The 17,312-nt window shown below is 44.6% G+C and overlaps 1 protein-coding gene across 1 annotated transcript in view; it reads right to left on the bottom strand.

Moving 5' to 3' along the window:
- The window catches only part of MELK (maternal embryonic leucine zipper kinase), a 350,951-nt gene that overhangs the window by 255,768 nt on the left and 77,871 nt on the right, over nucleotides 1–17,312 (bottom strand). The window contains exons 4-7 of the mRNA XM_086961674.1: nucleotides 8,003–8,119; nucleotides 6,104–6,247; nucleotides 5,949–6,017; nucleotides 1,591–1,683 (exon numbers count right to left, since the gene is read on the bottom strand). Of these exons, the coding sequence (XP_086817800.1) occupies nucleotides 1,591–1,683; nucleotides 5,949–6,017; nucleotides 6,104–6,247; nucleotides 8,003–8,119 (423 nt within the window). The remainder of the gene's footprint in view (nucleotides 1–1,590; nucleotides 1,684–5,948; nucleotides 6,018–6,103; nucleotides 6,248–8,002; nucleotides 8,120–17,312) is intronic.

Here is a 17,312-nt window from a genome sequence, read left to right as displayed (position 1 = left end):
CAGGTTTCTTGGCGCTGAGGATCTGAGCAGAGACATTACAGGCAAGTGAGTTATAAGCCAAGGTAAACCGCCATAAAAATGGTAAACTGCTATAAAAAGCAGTTTGAACCCCAATACATGATAGCATACATGCTCCAAAGATTGCTTAACCAGCAGAGCACTGGTCCACCAAAACCAGACATCAGACAAACAATTTTGCTGCTGTGCTTCTTTTCCTATTAGACTGTGGTGAGACTTTCACTGGCTTCTCGGCTGATCTCTATTCTATTGCGCCCTACTGTACTTTTTTTGTTAACTTGGAAGAGGTTGGAGATGGGCATCTTCTTTTAGGATCATAGTTTGTAATTCGAGGACCAGAGCAACAATAACTTGGGAGGTCAGCGGTATGCAAATGGTCGACCATGGGGCCAAGTTGGTACAAACTTGGCTCATTTTTTTCATGTAACTGTCCAGTTATTGGCGTTTGTCCATATTGTCGATTCTATCTTTGGTAAAAGGTCCACTGTTGTATACCTTTATTCTTGTACCAGAAAAGAGGAGGAGTCAATGAACATGCAATTTAGTGATGGATGGTGGATGTAAAGGATTTTTAAATGTTGTGCCATGGAGTAGCAAGATGCTTTTGAAAGAGAAGAGAACGCAGATTACATTACCATGTGCCCATTCTGCAGGGATTTATGGTCGTTTTGTGCGGAGTGCTGGTCGAAAAAGCATAACGACTATTTTAGAAACGTTAACTTACTTATCCACAATGTTAAGAGGCAACATACAGAGATTAGATGCGCCATAAAATAGAGGGAAATCCTGCTGTACCTTACAAAGTACATCCAATCAAGATGCAATTGAACAAAGCGCAACCAAAATATACTCCCTCAGAAACAGGGCAACCCCCTATCAAGAGTCCTTGTTTGTCCTAGAAAATTATGGAGCCGCTGTTTTAATTCAGCAAGGCGCAAAGTTTAAAGCTGCAGAGACATTGAACAAGTATGCCAACGTGACACCTGTCCATCCCTTAAATTAGTTCAAGTAGGCTGTCCAAGGCAACAGTTTTTGCACGATTCCAGGGACAGAATACAGGCCTTGTACTGCCCAAAACACTATCTTAGCGCTTACATAAAATAACCTTTATGATTCGTTAGCACATCAATAAACTGTGAAAAATTATAACAAGTTCTATCTGAATTATGGCATTAAAACTGGATGTGCACTACACTTCTTTGGGGCTGCAACTGCAGTTTGCATTGAAAGAACAGTTCAGGAGCAAAGGGCACCCTTGGTGTATTCAAGTCTGTCTACTCTCCCAAAAAGTCCTAGATCTCAGTCTTAAAGCAAAAAGTAATCCATGTGGTAGAGTGGTCGCCCAAAAAAAGGCCCCAAGTCAAAAAAGCCATTAAGTTCACCAGCTGGACATCCGATCTTCTCCCTTCCAGCCACCCAATTCGTTCTGAGCTTCAGCAATGCGAGTAGAACTTTCGAAGGAGTAATTTAACATAATGAAAATACATATAAAATGTAGGCCCTCCCATGTAAGCTATAGCTAAGAAGACAAACATCACTGTTCAAAGCAATACATGTTTTACGATTGGGTACCTCTGATCCGATGTACGCTTTCCCCTGGATTAATTCGGGGGCTGCATATGCCGGGCTTCCACAGCAGGTCATTAGATGGTAGTCAAGCCCACCCTGCAATAGGAATCAGAGAAAGGAAAACATTTTCATGATCCAAAGAAAAATAATTCTAATCAGATAACAGGACATTCCTTCCCGACTCTTGCATCCTCTAGGCATTTCATTAATGAGGTCAGCAATCTCCACCAGCTCCTTTATTTCAGTGTCACCAAAGTCTCAATCCTAGGACTTTTCTAGTCTCTCTGCATCTGCTCACAGACATTTCCCCAGAGATTCGTGCAACACATGTATGCAGAAAATCTTATAACTTTCCCCATTCTCTGTATTGCCCCAGTAAATCACATCAATTACTGCCTTCCTGGATACTGAAGTAAAAACTGCTCAAAGCTGTCCGATGCTCAAATCTGCACAAACAATAAAAAAACACAAACCAGTACTTTCCATCAACCCCCACACACACACAGCAACAATCTACAATCCTATCCTCAGAACCTCAAAATGTGACCTTCCTATTCACTCCACCCAGTAGGTGTCCACTTTAACAGCAACATTACTCAATCCCTACTGCTGACTTGCTCAACCTGCTTAGCATCCGAAAGTCTACCTTGATGTATTCCAAAAACATGACGAAAGGTGTCTTCGGAAAGCTATACATCTACATTAGTGCACTAGATAGGGCTCCACGATTTTGAGAACGTTTAACGTCATTAGCATACTATGTGGGGTTCTACCCTAATCCTTTCATACCCGGAGTTAAAGTCCTCACATTCACCTCAAGCATGTCCCTGAACCCTGTGAATTGATGGCACCCAGGCTTCTTGCGAAATTCAGGTCTTTGATGTTCCTACAGAAATCCTAGTTTTAACTATATTCACAACTCTATCATGCACAGCGTTCTGACAAATGAGGTCAATTGACAGGTCATTAAAATTGTTATTAATGCCATTATTTCTCATGGTATAAGGGATGCAATATGAAAGGGCATAAGCAGTTCAAGGCAAAGGCGCAAGTTATAGTTAATGAAGTGTGGCTAGTGAATAGGCAACATAGAACTTAAGTGCTAGAATTATAGTAATTTTAAGGTGGTGCATAAATTATAAACATAAAGGATTACTATTACTGTAGAATGCATAATTTTTGTGCACTTCAAGTTTGGTTTGTTTAGAAAAGAATAAAGTTTTCCTAAGTTTTAACCATGTTTTTTTTCATTGAATTTCATTTTTTTATTTTTTTTAAAGTACAGTGGAGGACAGTGGGGTAGAGTGGAATGGAGTGCAATATCATAGTGGAGTGGTAAACACTTAAGTGGCATAGAGTTGAATAAAGTGGAGAAGTGCGGAATAGCAAAGAGTTTAGCTGCATACTGTGGAATGGCGTAGAGTGGAATAGCTTGGAATGACGTACAATGGAATAAAGTTGAATGGTTTAGAGTGTGGTAGTGTAGTAGTCTAGTTTAAAGAGACAAAGCCTAAAAGTGGCTGAGCAAATGTACACGAAATCTGGTATGTATATAGATTATAAGGTGGAAAGGGTACGTTTTGTACAATTCTAAATTGTTTATGTAGTGTTAAAGTTATAAGCCACAAAACTCCTTTAATATATTGGGCCATGGTTAACTGCAGCAACATCGCGGTATACCACAATAATTGTTAATCACAAGGAAGTAAATCATTGGCCAATAACTTGCTTTACAAATGTACAAGAAAGTCACATAGCTTTCATGACACTTTGGCTGTGTTCTGCGATAGGGCCTTGGATATAGGTAAGTAGTAGGTTTTAATGTTGGTCTCTACCTCTTTCCACTTTATTAAAGTGGTAATTGGTAATGAAATTTATATTTTTCCATATATTTTTTAGTACGTAGATACATTTACTGAGTATTGTGCCATCAACTACCATTTCCCATGGTAGTTACAGGAAAAATAAAAACATATGTAAAAAATACCCTGTACTACACTTTATACGTGAAATAGTTTAGTGCAGTCTAATTTATTTTTAAAGACTGATTTTAAAAAAAATGATTTTTGAGTAAAGCATTATTTCTAGAAGTAGTGCTGTACTGCATTAATTTTTATTTTAAGTAATAACGGGGAAAACTTCAAAGAACTGTAATACACTATATTTGTGAAATATAGTGTAGTGCTTTTAAAAAAACAATTTACATATTCAATCCTATTATTAATTCAAGTATTGCTGTACTCCAGTACTCCTTTACATTGTTTAATATATAAAAACAAACCATTTTCTTCAACTATTCCCACTTTAACAAAGTGTTAATAGGTAGGGAAAAATATAATATGATATTTAAGGCTCTAATCCAGAACACAGCCAGATTGTGTAAAAAATTGCTATATTTAACTTTTGTAAAGGCAGCCATTAGCCAATCTTATACTGCCTTGTTGTCAGCAAGTACCATGAAATTACCCCGTCCCGAGTTATCACAAACTTTTATTGCCATAGAAGTTTAAAATACTAACATACTTACCTCTACTACCAAAAAAGGATCATCTACACACCATAAACTATAAAACTGACAAATTTCACCCAAAACCAACTGCCTGTTTTCAGGCTATGCCAGAGTATAAAGTCTATGGGAAATGCATCGGTCGAAAACCGCCCCTTTTCTTCTTTAAACCCCCTTGAAAAATATCTGCGTAACTTTTCATCATCCGTTAATGTAGAACAAATATGTCTACATAGCTTTGGGGAGATTTGGCAAACTGTGGCAAAGTTATCGGCAAGCAAACATCTGAGAAATTCGTATCTCTGGAAATACTACCTAAACCTACAGAGTGTGAGGGGGGGGGGGGGCGGGGGGGGGGTTAGGGGGGGCGGAGAATCACAGAAAGACATCAAGATATAGAGAAAAATAAATATCTAGAGCGATATGTAGAGTTGGTTTAATGGCTGGCATGGTAGCTAAAGAGGTCAAGCAGAGTGCTTGAAGTAGACGCCATGTCCAAAGCCCACTGTCCGCTGTCTAATGCTATGCACATTGGAGTTTGTAGAGGTGGTTGTGCATGCAGGATCTGTCCAATTTCCAGTTTAAAAAAACAAGCCTGTTGGCTTGGGTGATCCAGAGCTGGGTACAAGGTGTATATTACCCAGATAAAAAAAACCCTTACGCAAATAAGTACCGGCACAGCCAATAGGTGTGGCGTTGGCCACCAGCCTTTTGGCAATTCAAGTTTGGCCATGGCCCTCATGGATCTAATCATAAAGATTGGCTTAAGGCAAAAACATTGATTTTGTTTAAAAAAAGGAAACCGCGCCATAGTATTCCCTGGCACTGAAGGAAAATGTTTTGTGCTTCGATGTGCCCCTTGTGAAAAGGCAGCAAGCCGTAACTCATAGTGGAGTCACCCAATGGCTGAAGTGGGCTGACACATTGCCCCTTGATACATATGGAGGAAGTCGGACGGAAAAGCCCTATAAGTAACTATGTTATACACATGTTAGTAAAATCAAAAAGGTCTTGGCTAACAGACTTCGAAAAGCACTGGCTGCCTGCCTTTGGAAATGAAAGAAGAACTGAAGGAAGAAGGAAACAAATGAGGCTAGAAAGAAAACAAGAGGGACAGAAAAAAAACCGAAAGGTAAGAAGCAAAAGAAGAAGTGATTGAACAAAGGGAAGGAACCGCGGACAGAAAGAAGGAATGACAGACAAGAAGGGTTGCAAAGATACTGCATCTTGATGAGCTTATATTTAGAGTTCATGTGAGCAGATGATATGGTGTGAAAAAGCAGCAGTCCGATAAACAAAGGCCATTCAAAAGGAATTTACAATAGCATTGCCACTCTGGAACTAATAAAGCTAGAAGGTGCCCTGTTCTCTTATCTTGTAAAAAGTCTCCCGCTATCACATCAGACTCTACAAACAGAGGTAACACTAAAGTAATAATAACTTCAAACCAAAATCACTGCCATTGAAGGGAACTACCTTGTGTGTGGATGTGCTCCTGGTGAAAGGGCTACATACAGTCACTGAAAGTGACGTTAGCCAGTGGCCAAAGTAGCTCACCCACTGCTCCATGCTGTAGTGGGCAGAAGTAAAATTTGAATGCCACAAGAGCACATCAATGGATGAAGGGAGATGGATGAAAGAAACTTTATGCAAGTATATTACACACAATTTTAGTTTAAAAAATAAAAATTAAAAAAAAGGTCTTGGCTAACGCCAGACATGGAAGGGGGAACATTATGCACAAGGTGATTATTACTGACCAATAGAAGTTGCATTTTAATCTATGCCACCTCATACAGTGCATGGTCAGGATATAAAATCAAAGAATTGGAAAAAATAAGATCTTGCAACATACTTTAGGTTTAGCACAGAGGCCGAAATCTATCAGTTTCAGGTTGCGATCTCCATCAATGAGCAGATTTTCCTGGAAAATAAAAGTCATCAGTTACAAAATCAGTGCTTAGGCCATAAGCAAGTTAAGTCTAAAAATTATTCTTTTTCCCAACTTACCGGTTTCAGATCCCGATGGGCATACCCCTCTCGATGTATGTAAGCCACTGCGGACACGATCTGGCGGAAAAATATTCGGGCTTCGTCTTCTGTTAAACGGTCTTTGGCAATTATGTAATCAAACAGCTCCCCGCCAGGGCAGTACTGCAGGGCCAGAAAACAGTTAATAGATATCTTGCAGTCAAAGGTTAGTACAGTTAGGGCTCAGCAGTAAGCAAGTCTCAGCAACACTAACTCACCTTCTCAAAGGGTCGAGTTTCCATATTCGGAATGGCAAATGCAGCCAGCCCCAAAATGGTTACATTTTAGTCTAAACCTTTAAATCCTTCAACACAACAAAGGCTCTGTGGGGTGATGTCAAGACCCTAAGAGGGCACTTCCGATACAATGCCATTAAAGACATAATCGTAAGGCACCATTTCAATCAACTATTGTGCTAGAAACATGATAAATCAGAAACTCACGGCTGAATACATGATGGGACCCACCAAGGAGGATACTCAGGCAAGATGCACAAAAATATTCATCTTCAAGAATACACAGCAAACCACAATAGTAAATCACTTAGAGACTTGATTTTTTAAAACAAAAACAGCAGAGCAATAATCACAGAGCCGGAATTTGATAGACTAAGAAGTGTGTGGTTACAGGCTGCTTACAGGTTATATTCTTGGAAGCCTCCGCAGAACAGGACAGTTGGAAGCAGCGGAAAATGAACAGAAAATACTAAAACTATTGTGATACAAGAAGCCCACAAACTCGATTTATTGCATGACACCAGTCAATTTTGCACCTCACAGTTTATCCAACACCAATTTGTATTGGACTTCCGGGCCCACATATACTGTGAACAAAAGCAAAACTGCAAGTCCCAATAAGCAAAGTGCTGTTGGCCAAAAGGTAACAAAGAAGTCGGGCTTTGGGGAGCTGTGGGAGCCCAAATATCGAGGAGAACTAAATTCTTCCTAAGGAAATCAGGATTCAAATAATGCCTACTTGAGAATTGGTATTTCCCAGAGCACATTGTTCCAGGTTTCCGTTAAAAAGATAATATTGCTCATATGGAGCCAGACTTCTCTTAAATTCACAAGTGAAATTAAGTGAAGGGTAGTTAGTTTTAGTCTAGGCCCAGAGATGTACATATGAAATAAGTATTGGGTGTACCTGTAAGTATTAGTGACAAAGTAGACTGATTGTACTCTAGCCTACTTAACATGTCTTACACGCTGACCACCTCTCATCACATACAGATTTACAAACATGTTTCCCTTTAACATTGAATGGACTACCGCAAAGCCCATTACATACTCTCTGAAGATTTCCCAAACTTGAGCTTCAGCAAAATGTACATTCTGAGAAGAGGGAAAGAGCATATTCCATCCTCCCCATGTTACTTAACCACTGTGACGTCAAGTTGGACTTAAAACCTAGTCTGCACAGCAGTGCCAAACCACATTCCAAAACCTCAAAGGGAATAGCTGCCCCCATAGCCAAGAGCCTTCAAAAATGAGGTCCTTTATTGCCACACATTTTTCTTATAATGGCATGTAGTACTTCCAGCATGTGTACGACACTAGTGTTTAAACAGTTTCATTCTCTTTGAAAACATCTCATGCTACAGCAATTACAAAACCACCCCCTTTTTTCATTTCACAAAGGCTTTCTGATACTTCACAGTATTTCTGTGAGAGCGAAAACTAACGTTTTGAGACTGGATTCCATTCTAAAACTGGCTTAATGATACAGCAAAAGTACTTTACCAAGTTTCACTTAATAGCAGCTTTGTCATCATCACTCCGCTATTTTGTGGTCTTAATTTACTAAGCACAGAAACATAAAAGCTACAGGCATGTTACCAAAAAATGATTTTTTTTTTCTCTCCCAATATTGTGAACCCACCTCTAAAATCATGAAGATCTTCTTTGAAGTTTCGATTACATGATACAATCGGCATACGTGCTGATGACTCAAGCTCTTCATTGCTTTAATCTCAGTTTGAACACGAGGTAAATCATCCTGCAGAGGAAACCAGAAACATTGGCACGGGCTGGCATTCGGTAAAGATCACACCAACCACCACACCTTCCGTAGCCTTCTTAAAATCAATTCTGAGTGATCTAAACCTTATCCGCTCCCTCCCGAATGGATAGCCGCCCATTAAATGCAAATTCCTGTTCGCCGTAGCTCCCAGGCGCACAAGTTACTTACCTTCTGTAACGATATATCTGTAAGAAACAGTAGTTAGTATTAGATTCCTTACCTTAAAATCTCCCCAGGCGTCAGACTGGATCCGGAAACTTTTGTGTAGCAGTACCCCTGTGTGTCGGTAGGAGTAGTCTGCGGCTCCGCGTCCGTCGGTGGCGGCACCGGGAAGACGTCGCTGGAGAACTTAGACACCTCCCTCGCGCGCTGACGTCAGTTCTTATGCACAGCTTTTCCGCACCAGAAACGCAGAGCCTTGATAAAAACTAACACTGGTGCCATGAAACTAGAGCCCTGAAAGGGGATGACCTTAACCCTAGATATCGGTTCGCAGAACGGGGAGGATGGGTGGGGCGGTAAGGAACATAATACTAACTACTGTTTCTTACAGATAGATCGTTACCGAAGGTAAGTAACTTGTGCATCTGAAAGAAACCGGTTAGTATTAGATTCCTTACCATAGAATAGATACCCCAGCAATACCAACCCTGGTGGTGGGTCTGCGAACCAATAATCACACCAGTAAGTCCTGGAGAACATAACGGACGAAAAAGCCATCTCTCCAGACTTGGCTGTCCAGACAGTAGTGTCTAGCGAACGTGTGCAGTGAGGCCCAAGTAGCTGCCTGACAGATGTCCTGCAAGGGGACTCCCCGACCCAGGGCAGTAGTAGCCGGAGTGGAATGGGCCCTCAGCCCAACAGGACGCTCCTTTTTAGCCAAAGAGTAGCATGCCTTGATGCACAAGACGACCACAGAGAGATGGTCCGTTTGTGCACCGCCCGTCCCTTCTTAGCGCCCACGTAACCAACAAAGAGTTGGCCATCCACCCGGAACTGGCGTGTGCGATCCAAATAGAAAGAGCGCACGTTTTGGGTCCAGGCGGCGGAAAGAAGGTGGGCAAGGTGATGGACTGCCCGATGTGGAAGGCTGTGACTACCTTGGGCAGAAAAGAGGGTCTTGTTTGCAACACAACCTTGTCCGGATGGACAGAAAGGAAGGGAGGCTTGGATGAAAGAGCCTGGAGCTCACTCACTCTCCTGGCAGAGGTGATGGCAACCAGGAAAGCAGTCTTAAGGGTAAGAAGACAGAGAGGACAGTTATGAAGTGGCTCGAAGAGAGCGCACATCAGAAAAGTAAGTACTAGGTTCAAGTCTCACTGAGGCATCACGAAAGGAACCGGGGGAAACATATGAGTGATGCCCTTTAAGAATCTATTAGGAATATGCTACTTACCAGTATGCATCTGTTCTTGGCATGTAGGGCTGCTGACATTCATATCTGTGCACAGATCGCCGCCTAGTGTTGGGTCCGGATGATTGCACATTGTTGTCCTGGAAGAGTCTTCGAAGTATCACGAGATGGGTGGCTCCTCCCCTGGACTACAGTGCGCATGGGCATCCTCTCCATCCTCAAGATTGTTTTTCGCCACTGTGGCAGAGATGGAGTATAATTCAGTAAGTGATGACCATGCCTGAGAATAATTCTGAGTGCTACAGCTGTGACAGGCACCGGGGAGGAGGGCGGGCGATATGAATGTCAGCAGCCCTACATGCCAAGAACAGATGCATACTGGTAAGTAGCATATTCTGATCGAGGCATGTGGGCTGCTGAATTCATATCTGTGCACAGAATAAATAGCAGTTTCCTCCTTAGCGGTGGCTGCCCGTGCCAGCTGCAGCAGTCTGAAAAAGAGTTCTGAGAACAGCCTGTCCTACAGCAGCTTGCTGTTTGAAGTGTACATCTACGCAGTAGTGTTTGGTAAATGTATGTATGGTGGTCCATTTGGCTGCTCTACATATATCCTCTAGAGGAATGTTACCTAGGAAAAGCCATGGATGCCCCCAACTTGCGTGTGGAATGCGCTCTTGGGGCAACTGTTAATGTGCGTGTAGCTTTTTGATAACAGATCTGTATGCACTTAACAATCCATCTGGCTATACCTGATTTGGAAATGGGGTTGCCTTTGTGCTGTGGAGAGAAGGCAACAAACAGTTGCTTAGTTTTCCTGAAATCTTTCGTCCTGTCTATGTGATACAGGAGAGCTCTTTTAACATCCAGTGTGTGCAGTGCCCGGTCTGCCACTAAATCTGGATTTTGGAAGAAAACGAGCAGTTCAATGGTTTGATTAATGTGGAACTGCGACACCACCTTAGGCATAAAATTAGGGTTGGTACACAGCACTACCCTATTAGCATGAATCTGTATGAAAGGCTATTGAATAGTTAAGGCTTGAAGCTCACTAACTCTCCTTAGCGATGTGATTGCCACTAGAAAGGCCACCTTCCATGTCAAACTATCTCACAAGAGTGAAGAGGTTCAAAAGGTGGTCCCATTAGTCTGGTGAGAACTATGTTCAGATTCCAGACAGGTGAAGGTGGGAGTCTGTAAGGAATTACTCTTTTGAGTCCCTCCATAAAAGCTTTAATGGCCGGCACTCTGAAAAGGGAAATATGCTGCCTGTTCTGAAGATAAGCTGCCATTGCAGCTAAATGTATCCTGATGGAACTAAATGCCAGATTGCATCTGTGTAGATGCAACAAATAACATATATTGTTTTGCGTTGCCGCATCAAGCGGATTTATGTAATTATTGGAACAATAAATGACAAATCGGTTCCATTTTGCCGCATAGCATGCCCTGGTCGTAGGTCTCCTTGCCTCCTTGATGATGTTCATGCAGTCAGGGGGCAGGTTCAGGTAGCCAAACGATGACTTCAGGAGCCATATTGCACGCTCAACTGTTGCGGATCTGGGTGCTGAATGTCTCCACGCCTCTGAGTGAGGAGACTGGGTGTGAGTCGCAGTCGTTGGTGAGGCACCACTGAAAGTTCTAGGAACGTGGTGTACCATGCCTGCCTTGCCGATGTTGGAGCAATCAGGATGAGTGTCATTGAGTGCTGCCGCAGTTTGCGTGCCACTAGCGGTATGAGCGGTGCTGGAGGAAAAGCGTACGCAAATCTGCCTGACCAGTTCATCCATATCGCATTGCCCTGAGACTGCGGGTGTGGGAACCTGGCGGCGAAGGTTTGGCATTTTGCGTTTTCCTTTGTGGCGAATAGGTCTATCTCTGGATGACCCCACTGCTGGAAATTTGGTTGGAGCACCGAGGGATATATCTCCCACTCGTGCATCTGAAGGCTGTGCCTGCTGAGCAGGTCCGCCATCTGGTTGTCCTTGCCTGGGAGGTGTTCGACCATGAGGAACATGTTTCTTTGAATGGCCCACCTCCACAGGCTCTGGGCTAGGTGTGACAATTGTGGAGAGTGTGTCCCTCCCTGCTTCTGGATGTAATACATGGCAGTCATGTTGTCCGTCTGGATCAACACGACCTTGTTGCACAAATGCAATTTGAACGCCTTCATCGCCATGAAGATTGCCATCAATTCCAGCAGGTTGATGTGCATCTTCTGCTGCTGCGTCGTCTATAGTCCCTGCACTGTATAATGGAGGACATGCGCTCCCCAGCCCTGGAGAGATGCTTCCGTCGTCCGCACTATCTGTGGTACAGGCTCTGGAACGGTCGTCCCCTGCAAAGGTTTTGTGTGTTCCACCAATGCAGAGAGTTGTATGCACGACCGGTCACCAACACTAGGTCTTTTAGATGTCCCTGAGCCTGGTTCCACTGTCGCGCTAAGCACTCCTGAAGCAGATGCATGTGTAGCCTCGCGTGAGGGACTATGAAGATGCAGGAGGCCATCATACCTATCAGCTGCATAAACACTTGCGCTGGGAGTGAGTGTTGGGGCCTGAAATTCTGAATCAGCGAGTGCATGCTGTTGATTCTTGCCGAGTTTGGCTGCGCTGTTGCTGTCAGTGTTTATTATCGCTCCTAGGTACTGTTGTACATGGGCGGGTTGAAGATGAGATTGAGTAATTTAGTGAGAATCCTAGACTGTGCAGGAGGTGAATCGTGCGGAACATGTGGCTGGCACATTGCTGGGCTGACTTTGCTTGGATAAGCCAGTTGTCCAGATAAGGATAGACATGTATGTTTTGTCTCCGAAGGTGCGCAGCTACTGTCGCCAAGCACTTGGTAAACACTTTGGGGGCTGTAGTGACCCCGAAAGGCAGGACCTTGAACTGGTAATGCTGGTTGTTTATGGTGAACTTGAGATATTTCCTGTGTCCTTGGTGAATTGGAATGTGGAAATATTCGTCCTTTAGGTCTAGGGTTGATAGGAAATCCCCCTGACTGAGCAATGGTAGAATTTGCTGCAAGGTCATCATGTGAAAATGTTCTGACGGGATGTACTGGTTCAGGGGTCTGAGGTCTAGAATGGGCCTGAGAGACCCGTCCTTGTTTGGGATTAAGAAGTACAGTGAGTACACCCCTGTACCCTGTTGTTCTAAAGGCACAAGTTCTATGGCCCCTTTTTGCAGCCTGCAGATGACTTCTTGCTGCAATAAGTGCATGTGCTCTGCGGACATAGGACCGTGCCTTGGGGGTATGTTGGGTGGAGTGGATGTTAGTTCTAGACAATAACCGTATTGGATAAGTTGTCTCACCCACCTGTCTGTGGTAATGCGTTCCCAGACTGGCAGGAACTGCTGAAGTCTTCCCCCGACCGGTGTTATATGGTCGGGGGCAGTGACAAGACGTCACTGTTTGTTGGTGGCGGAGAATATGGCATTATTATTTCCTCGTCCTCTGCCTTTGGTGCGGTTCCCGCAGTAACCACCCCTATTGTTTTTGTTATAGGTGGTCTGTGTGCCTCCTTTGTTGTATTGGGCTTGCTGCAAAGCTTGACCTCTGGAGGCTCCCCTGTTACCGGAAAGACGAAAGGAACCGCCCCTGAACTGTTGTGACTGCAGAGCTCCCATGGATTTCGCTGTCAGTGTCTTTCTTAATTTTTTCTAGGGTCGTGTCTACATCAGGACCAAATAGAAAGTCAGGGTTAACCGGCTGATTGAGTAAAGTTGATTGGATCTCTGGCTTAAAACCAGAGATGCGTAGCCAGGCATGTCTCCTGAGCATCACACTTGTGTTGATGGCCCTAGCTGCTGTGTGTGCTGCATCCAGCGCACATTTAATGGATGCATTTGAAATCCGCTTTCCCTCCTGTATCAGCATTTCTGCTCCCTCCTTATAAGCATCAGGCAGGTGTTGTAGTAGCTGCTCAAACGTGTCGTAATGAGCCCTATCATATCTGGCCAATAGGGCCTGTGTATTTGAGATTCTCCAAATATTTGCCGCTTGAGCCGCTACTAGTTTGCCAGAAGCTTCCAAGATTTTGGATTCTTGGTACGGAGGAGGAGCATCACCACTTGTTTGAGAGTTCGCTCTCTTAAGAGCATTAGCCACCACTAGGGAGTCCAATGTGAGCTGGCCCTTGATGTACGTAGGGTCTACAGGCGCAGGCTGGTATTTCCTTTCAATTCTTGGGTTCACAACTCTTGCCCTTGTGGTCTCCTTGAAAATGTCACCAGCGTGTTTAAGGACACCCTTTAGCACAGGCAATGTCTTAACTGATCTTTCTGAAGTTGAGAAAGTATCAAACAAAAAGTCTTCCTCCACCGGGTCAGCGTGCATTTCTACGTCATGGTTATTGGCTGCCCTTTCAATCAATGCGTTAAACGCAGCAGTATCTTCAGTAGGCAAGGTTTTGACTGCATAGGACTGAGTGTCAGGCGTAGTATGTGGCTCACCAGGGTCAACAGGGTCAGTCCAGGGTTTTTATTTATTTATGCAATTTTATATAGCGCGGACTTTACCCGAAGGTGTCCGAGCGCTTCACAATAGGAACAGAAATGATACAGGATGAAAACATTACACGAGAACAGATCACAAAAGCAAACTTTAAGCTACATACGGTACAGTGACAATTGTGAGCAACCAAAAATACATGAGGTAGTAAAAAGTGCACAAGAGTAAAAAGTGACAAGTGTGCAGGTTACAAGAGAAAAAGTATAATTAGAGGTAGAATACTGAAATATATGCTAGACACTCAGGCACAAGAACAAACGTTACGTAAGCGAAGGAGGCACTTGTGCAAGTATCAAAGGTAAAAACATGAAAGAGGTAGAAAACCGTGTGTTACAAGGGCAAAGTGGTGAGTGCATGTTGCAAGAGGGTACCAAAAACAAGACCTGGATAATACTGCAGTAAAAGGCAAACACTCCAACCACAAGAACACACTGGGAATGCACTTCCATGGTCATGGAAAGAAGAAATTTTCAGTAGTGGGAGGTCTTCCTTCAGATAACAGAGAGGACGTGATTTATTTTTGGAGCTGTCTCTGGAGGAGGAGAACTTTGAGGTCCTATTTGAAGGCCTGGGCGGAGGCGGTGGTCCGGAGCGGAGGCAGAAAGGAGTTCCAGATTCTCACTGCGTTGCCGGAGAAGGATTGGGCCATCGTTCTTTCCTTCTTGAAAGTGGAAGGTTCAAGCAGTAGCTTATCCGCATTGCGTGAAGGTCTAGAGCCTCCAGAGAGTTTGTTTATTCGCCAGGTAGCTAGGAGAGGAGGAGTGCAAGGCTTTGTGGGTGATACAAGCGGTCTTGTAGATAGCCGGCGGAGGGTAGATAACATCGGTGTGATGTGATCGCTTCTCTTGGCCCCATAAATAAAACTAGCTGCTGAATGGAAAACAGACTTAAGTGGGGACAAGTGGGATTTGGGGAGGCCAGTAAGAAGAGAATTGCAGTAGTCTAGTCTGGAGAGGACCAGCGATTGCACCAGGGTTATAAGGTCCTGCTCCGGGAAGAAGCGACGGATTCCCCCAAAAAGGCGCAGTTGGTGTCGAGCTGATTTTGCAATGGAATTGATGTGTGGAATTAGATTGAGTTTTTTGTCTAGTATGACACCAAGGGATTTTGCGCTGTCGACAATGATGGGATTATTGATCGGTGTCAATAGGATAAGTAAATTCTTCCCCAAGTGTATCCCTCCCCCACATCTTCATTACTATGTGTGGGAGAATAGGTGTATTCTTGTCCATAGGACCCCACAGGTTCAAAAAGAACAGGTGAGGTGACAGAGTCCCTCTTCTTTTTGAGTGGGATCCTGTATGATTCCATAGGATGTTCTGGAATGATCTTTCTTTTGTAAATAGAGAGTCTGCCAGAATCTGAGTCTATGAATAGTTTCGACTGATTATCATAGGAGGGCGTTTGGAACAAAACGTCCTCTTCTATGGGCTGGTTTCTTGAGACTACCGACACCTTTTTGGCCGTGTCGGTGCTTTTTTGTGGCTCGAACGACTTGGATCGTGTGGTCGGGGGCAGTCCGTACTTGATTGGTGGCGTAAGCATTGGAGACGGACCGACCTTCTTCGAGGGTGGACCGTCTTCGATCCGACCGACTTGGTCTTATCACTAGATTGTTTGTGGCCTTGCGTCGACTCGAGCTCTTGGTGCGCGGCAGGCACGCTCTTCTGTTTCGACTTGACATGCTCTTTCGGGTCCATTTTGGTCTTCGACTCCAAGTCCTTGACCACCAGTGGCTTGGAGGCTGGAAGCTTTGGATCGAGAGTCTTATGAACCTTGAGTCCTTTGTCAGTGTCGCCATCTTTGGACGTCGACGGTGCGACGTGCTTGACCTTAGATACAGGTTTCGGCGCCCCGATCTTAGGGACGACACCCCCTTGTGACCCCGAAGGGTCGATGACACACTTTGTTTTGATTGGATCCGAGGAATCCGAAGCAGTCGATCCGAGGATGGTCTTTAACAGTTTCGGTTTCGATTTAGGATCTTTTGGTTTCGATTTCACCGCTGATTGTGGTTGATCGACCGATGGCTCCTTAGAAATATTCTTAGCCGGGCCTTGACTCGGGGCAATAGAATGTGGAGTAAGATCTTGGCTAAGGCCTTCCGGCGATGCCTCGACCTGAGCCTTTGAAAGTACAGTGTCAGTATTGGGCCCCGCGACTGCGGTTGGGCCTTGCTCATCGCTCGAGTCGTCATTGACGGCTCCGATGGCCTCTGAGTCGTCTCCTACCTCGACGACGTCTTCATCATGGACGTAGTCTTCTTCTTCGTCCTCCTCGTAGTTAGAGTTTTGCTCCGACGCAGGATCCGACTGTTGTTCAGGATCCTCTTCGACACCCTCGTCGTCATCAGCCTCGAAGATGTTCTCCGGGTAGGGCGCCGTTTTCTGCGCCGACTGTCTTGCGGCGCATCGAAGCCGAAGGGTCTTCTTCAACCTGAACCGAGAACAGGCCATGCAGTTGGCCTCCCCGTGGTCCGGTGATAGGCATTTATTGCACACTAGGTGCACATCGATTGTGAGGGTATTTGGAGTTGCAAACGGGGCATCGTTTGAACGGGCTCCGTTCCATCATCGATCGTTGATGGGGCCTTTGGTGTCGAAAAAGGCAAACGGCCTTCGACATCCTGTTCGAAGAACTGGAGCAAGTACGCTGCACCGAATGAAAGACAATACCAACGCCCCGAAGGCCTTTTGGCCTTGTGAAAAGTGTTTTATATCGATTCCGAACTGGAGTCAAGAAAGTACATCCGAACCTAATGGTGGAAAAAAACAATCCGAGGATGGAGAGGATGCCCATGCGCACTGTAGTCCAGGGGAGAAGCCACCTATCTTGTGATACTTCGAAGATTCTTCCAGGACAACAATGTGCAATCATCCGGACCCAACACTAGGCGGCGATCTATGCACAGATATGAATTCAGCAGCCCACATGCCTCGAACACAACCAGGGACTTGAACAAAGAAGGCTGATCAGGTAGCCTTAAGAAGGCGGAAAGGGCAGAAAGGTAGCCCTTGATAGTGCCCAGAGCAGTGCCCTGCTGGGCAAGAAAAATAAGGAAGAGGAGAACCTCAGAAAGAGGGGCAGAAAGGGGATCCACAGCCTTTGCTGTGCACCATGCCACAAACTTGTTACACCTGCAGGCGTATACCGACTTTGTGGAGGGACGCCTGGCTGCCAGAATTACATCACAAACTTCAGGAGGCAAGTCAAATGGCCTCAACTGTCGTCGCTCAATCCCAAGCATGGACGTGAAGAGTGGACAGGTTCGGGTGGAGGACCGTCCCCTGCTGCTGCGACAGG

Source organism: Lissotriton vulgaris, chromosome 3_1, assembly GCF_964263255.1.
Source record: "Lissotriton vulgaris chromosome 3_1, aLisVul1.2, whole genome shotgun sequence".
Lineage (NCBI taxonomy): Eukaryota > Metazoa > Chordata > Amphibia > Caudata > Salamandridae > Lissotriton > Lissotriton vulgaris.
Note: the sequence above shows the minus strand (reverse complement) of the source record. Positions and strands in the feature narration are given on the sequence as shown.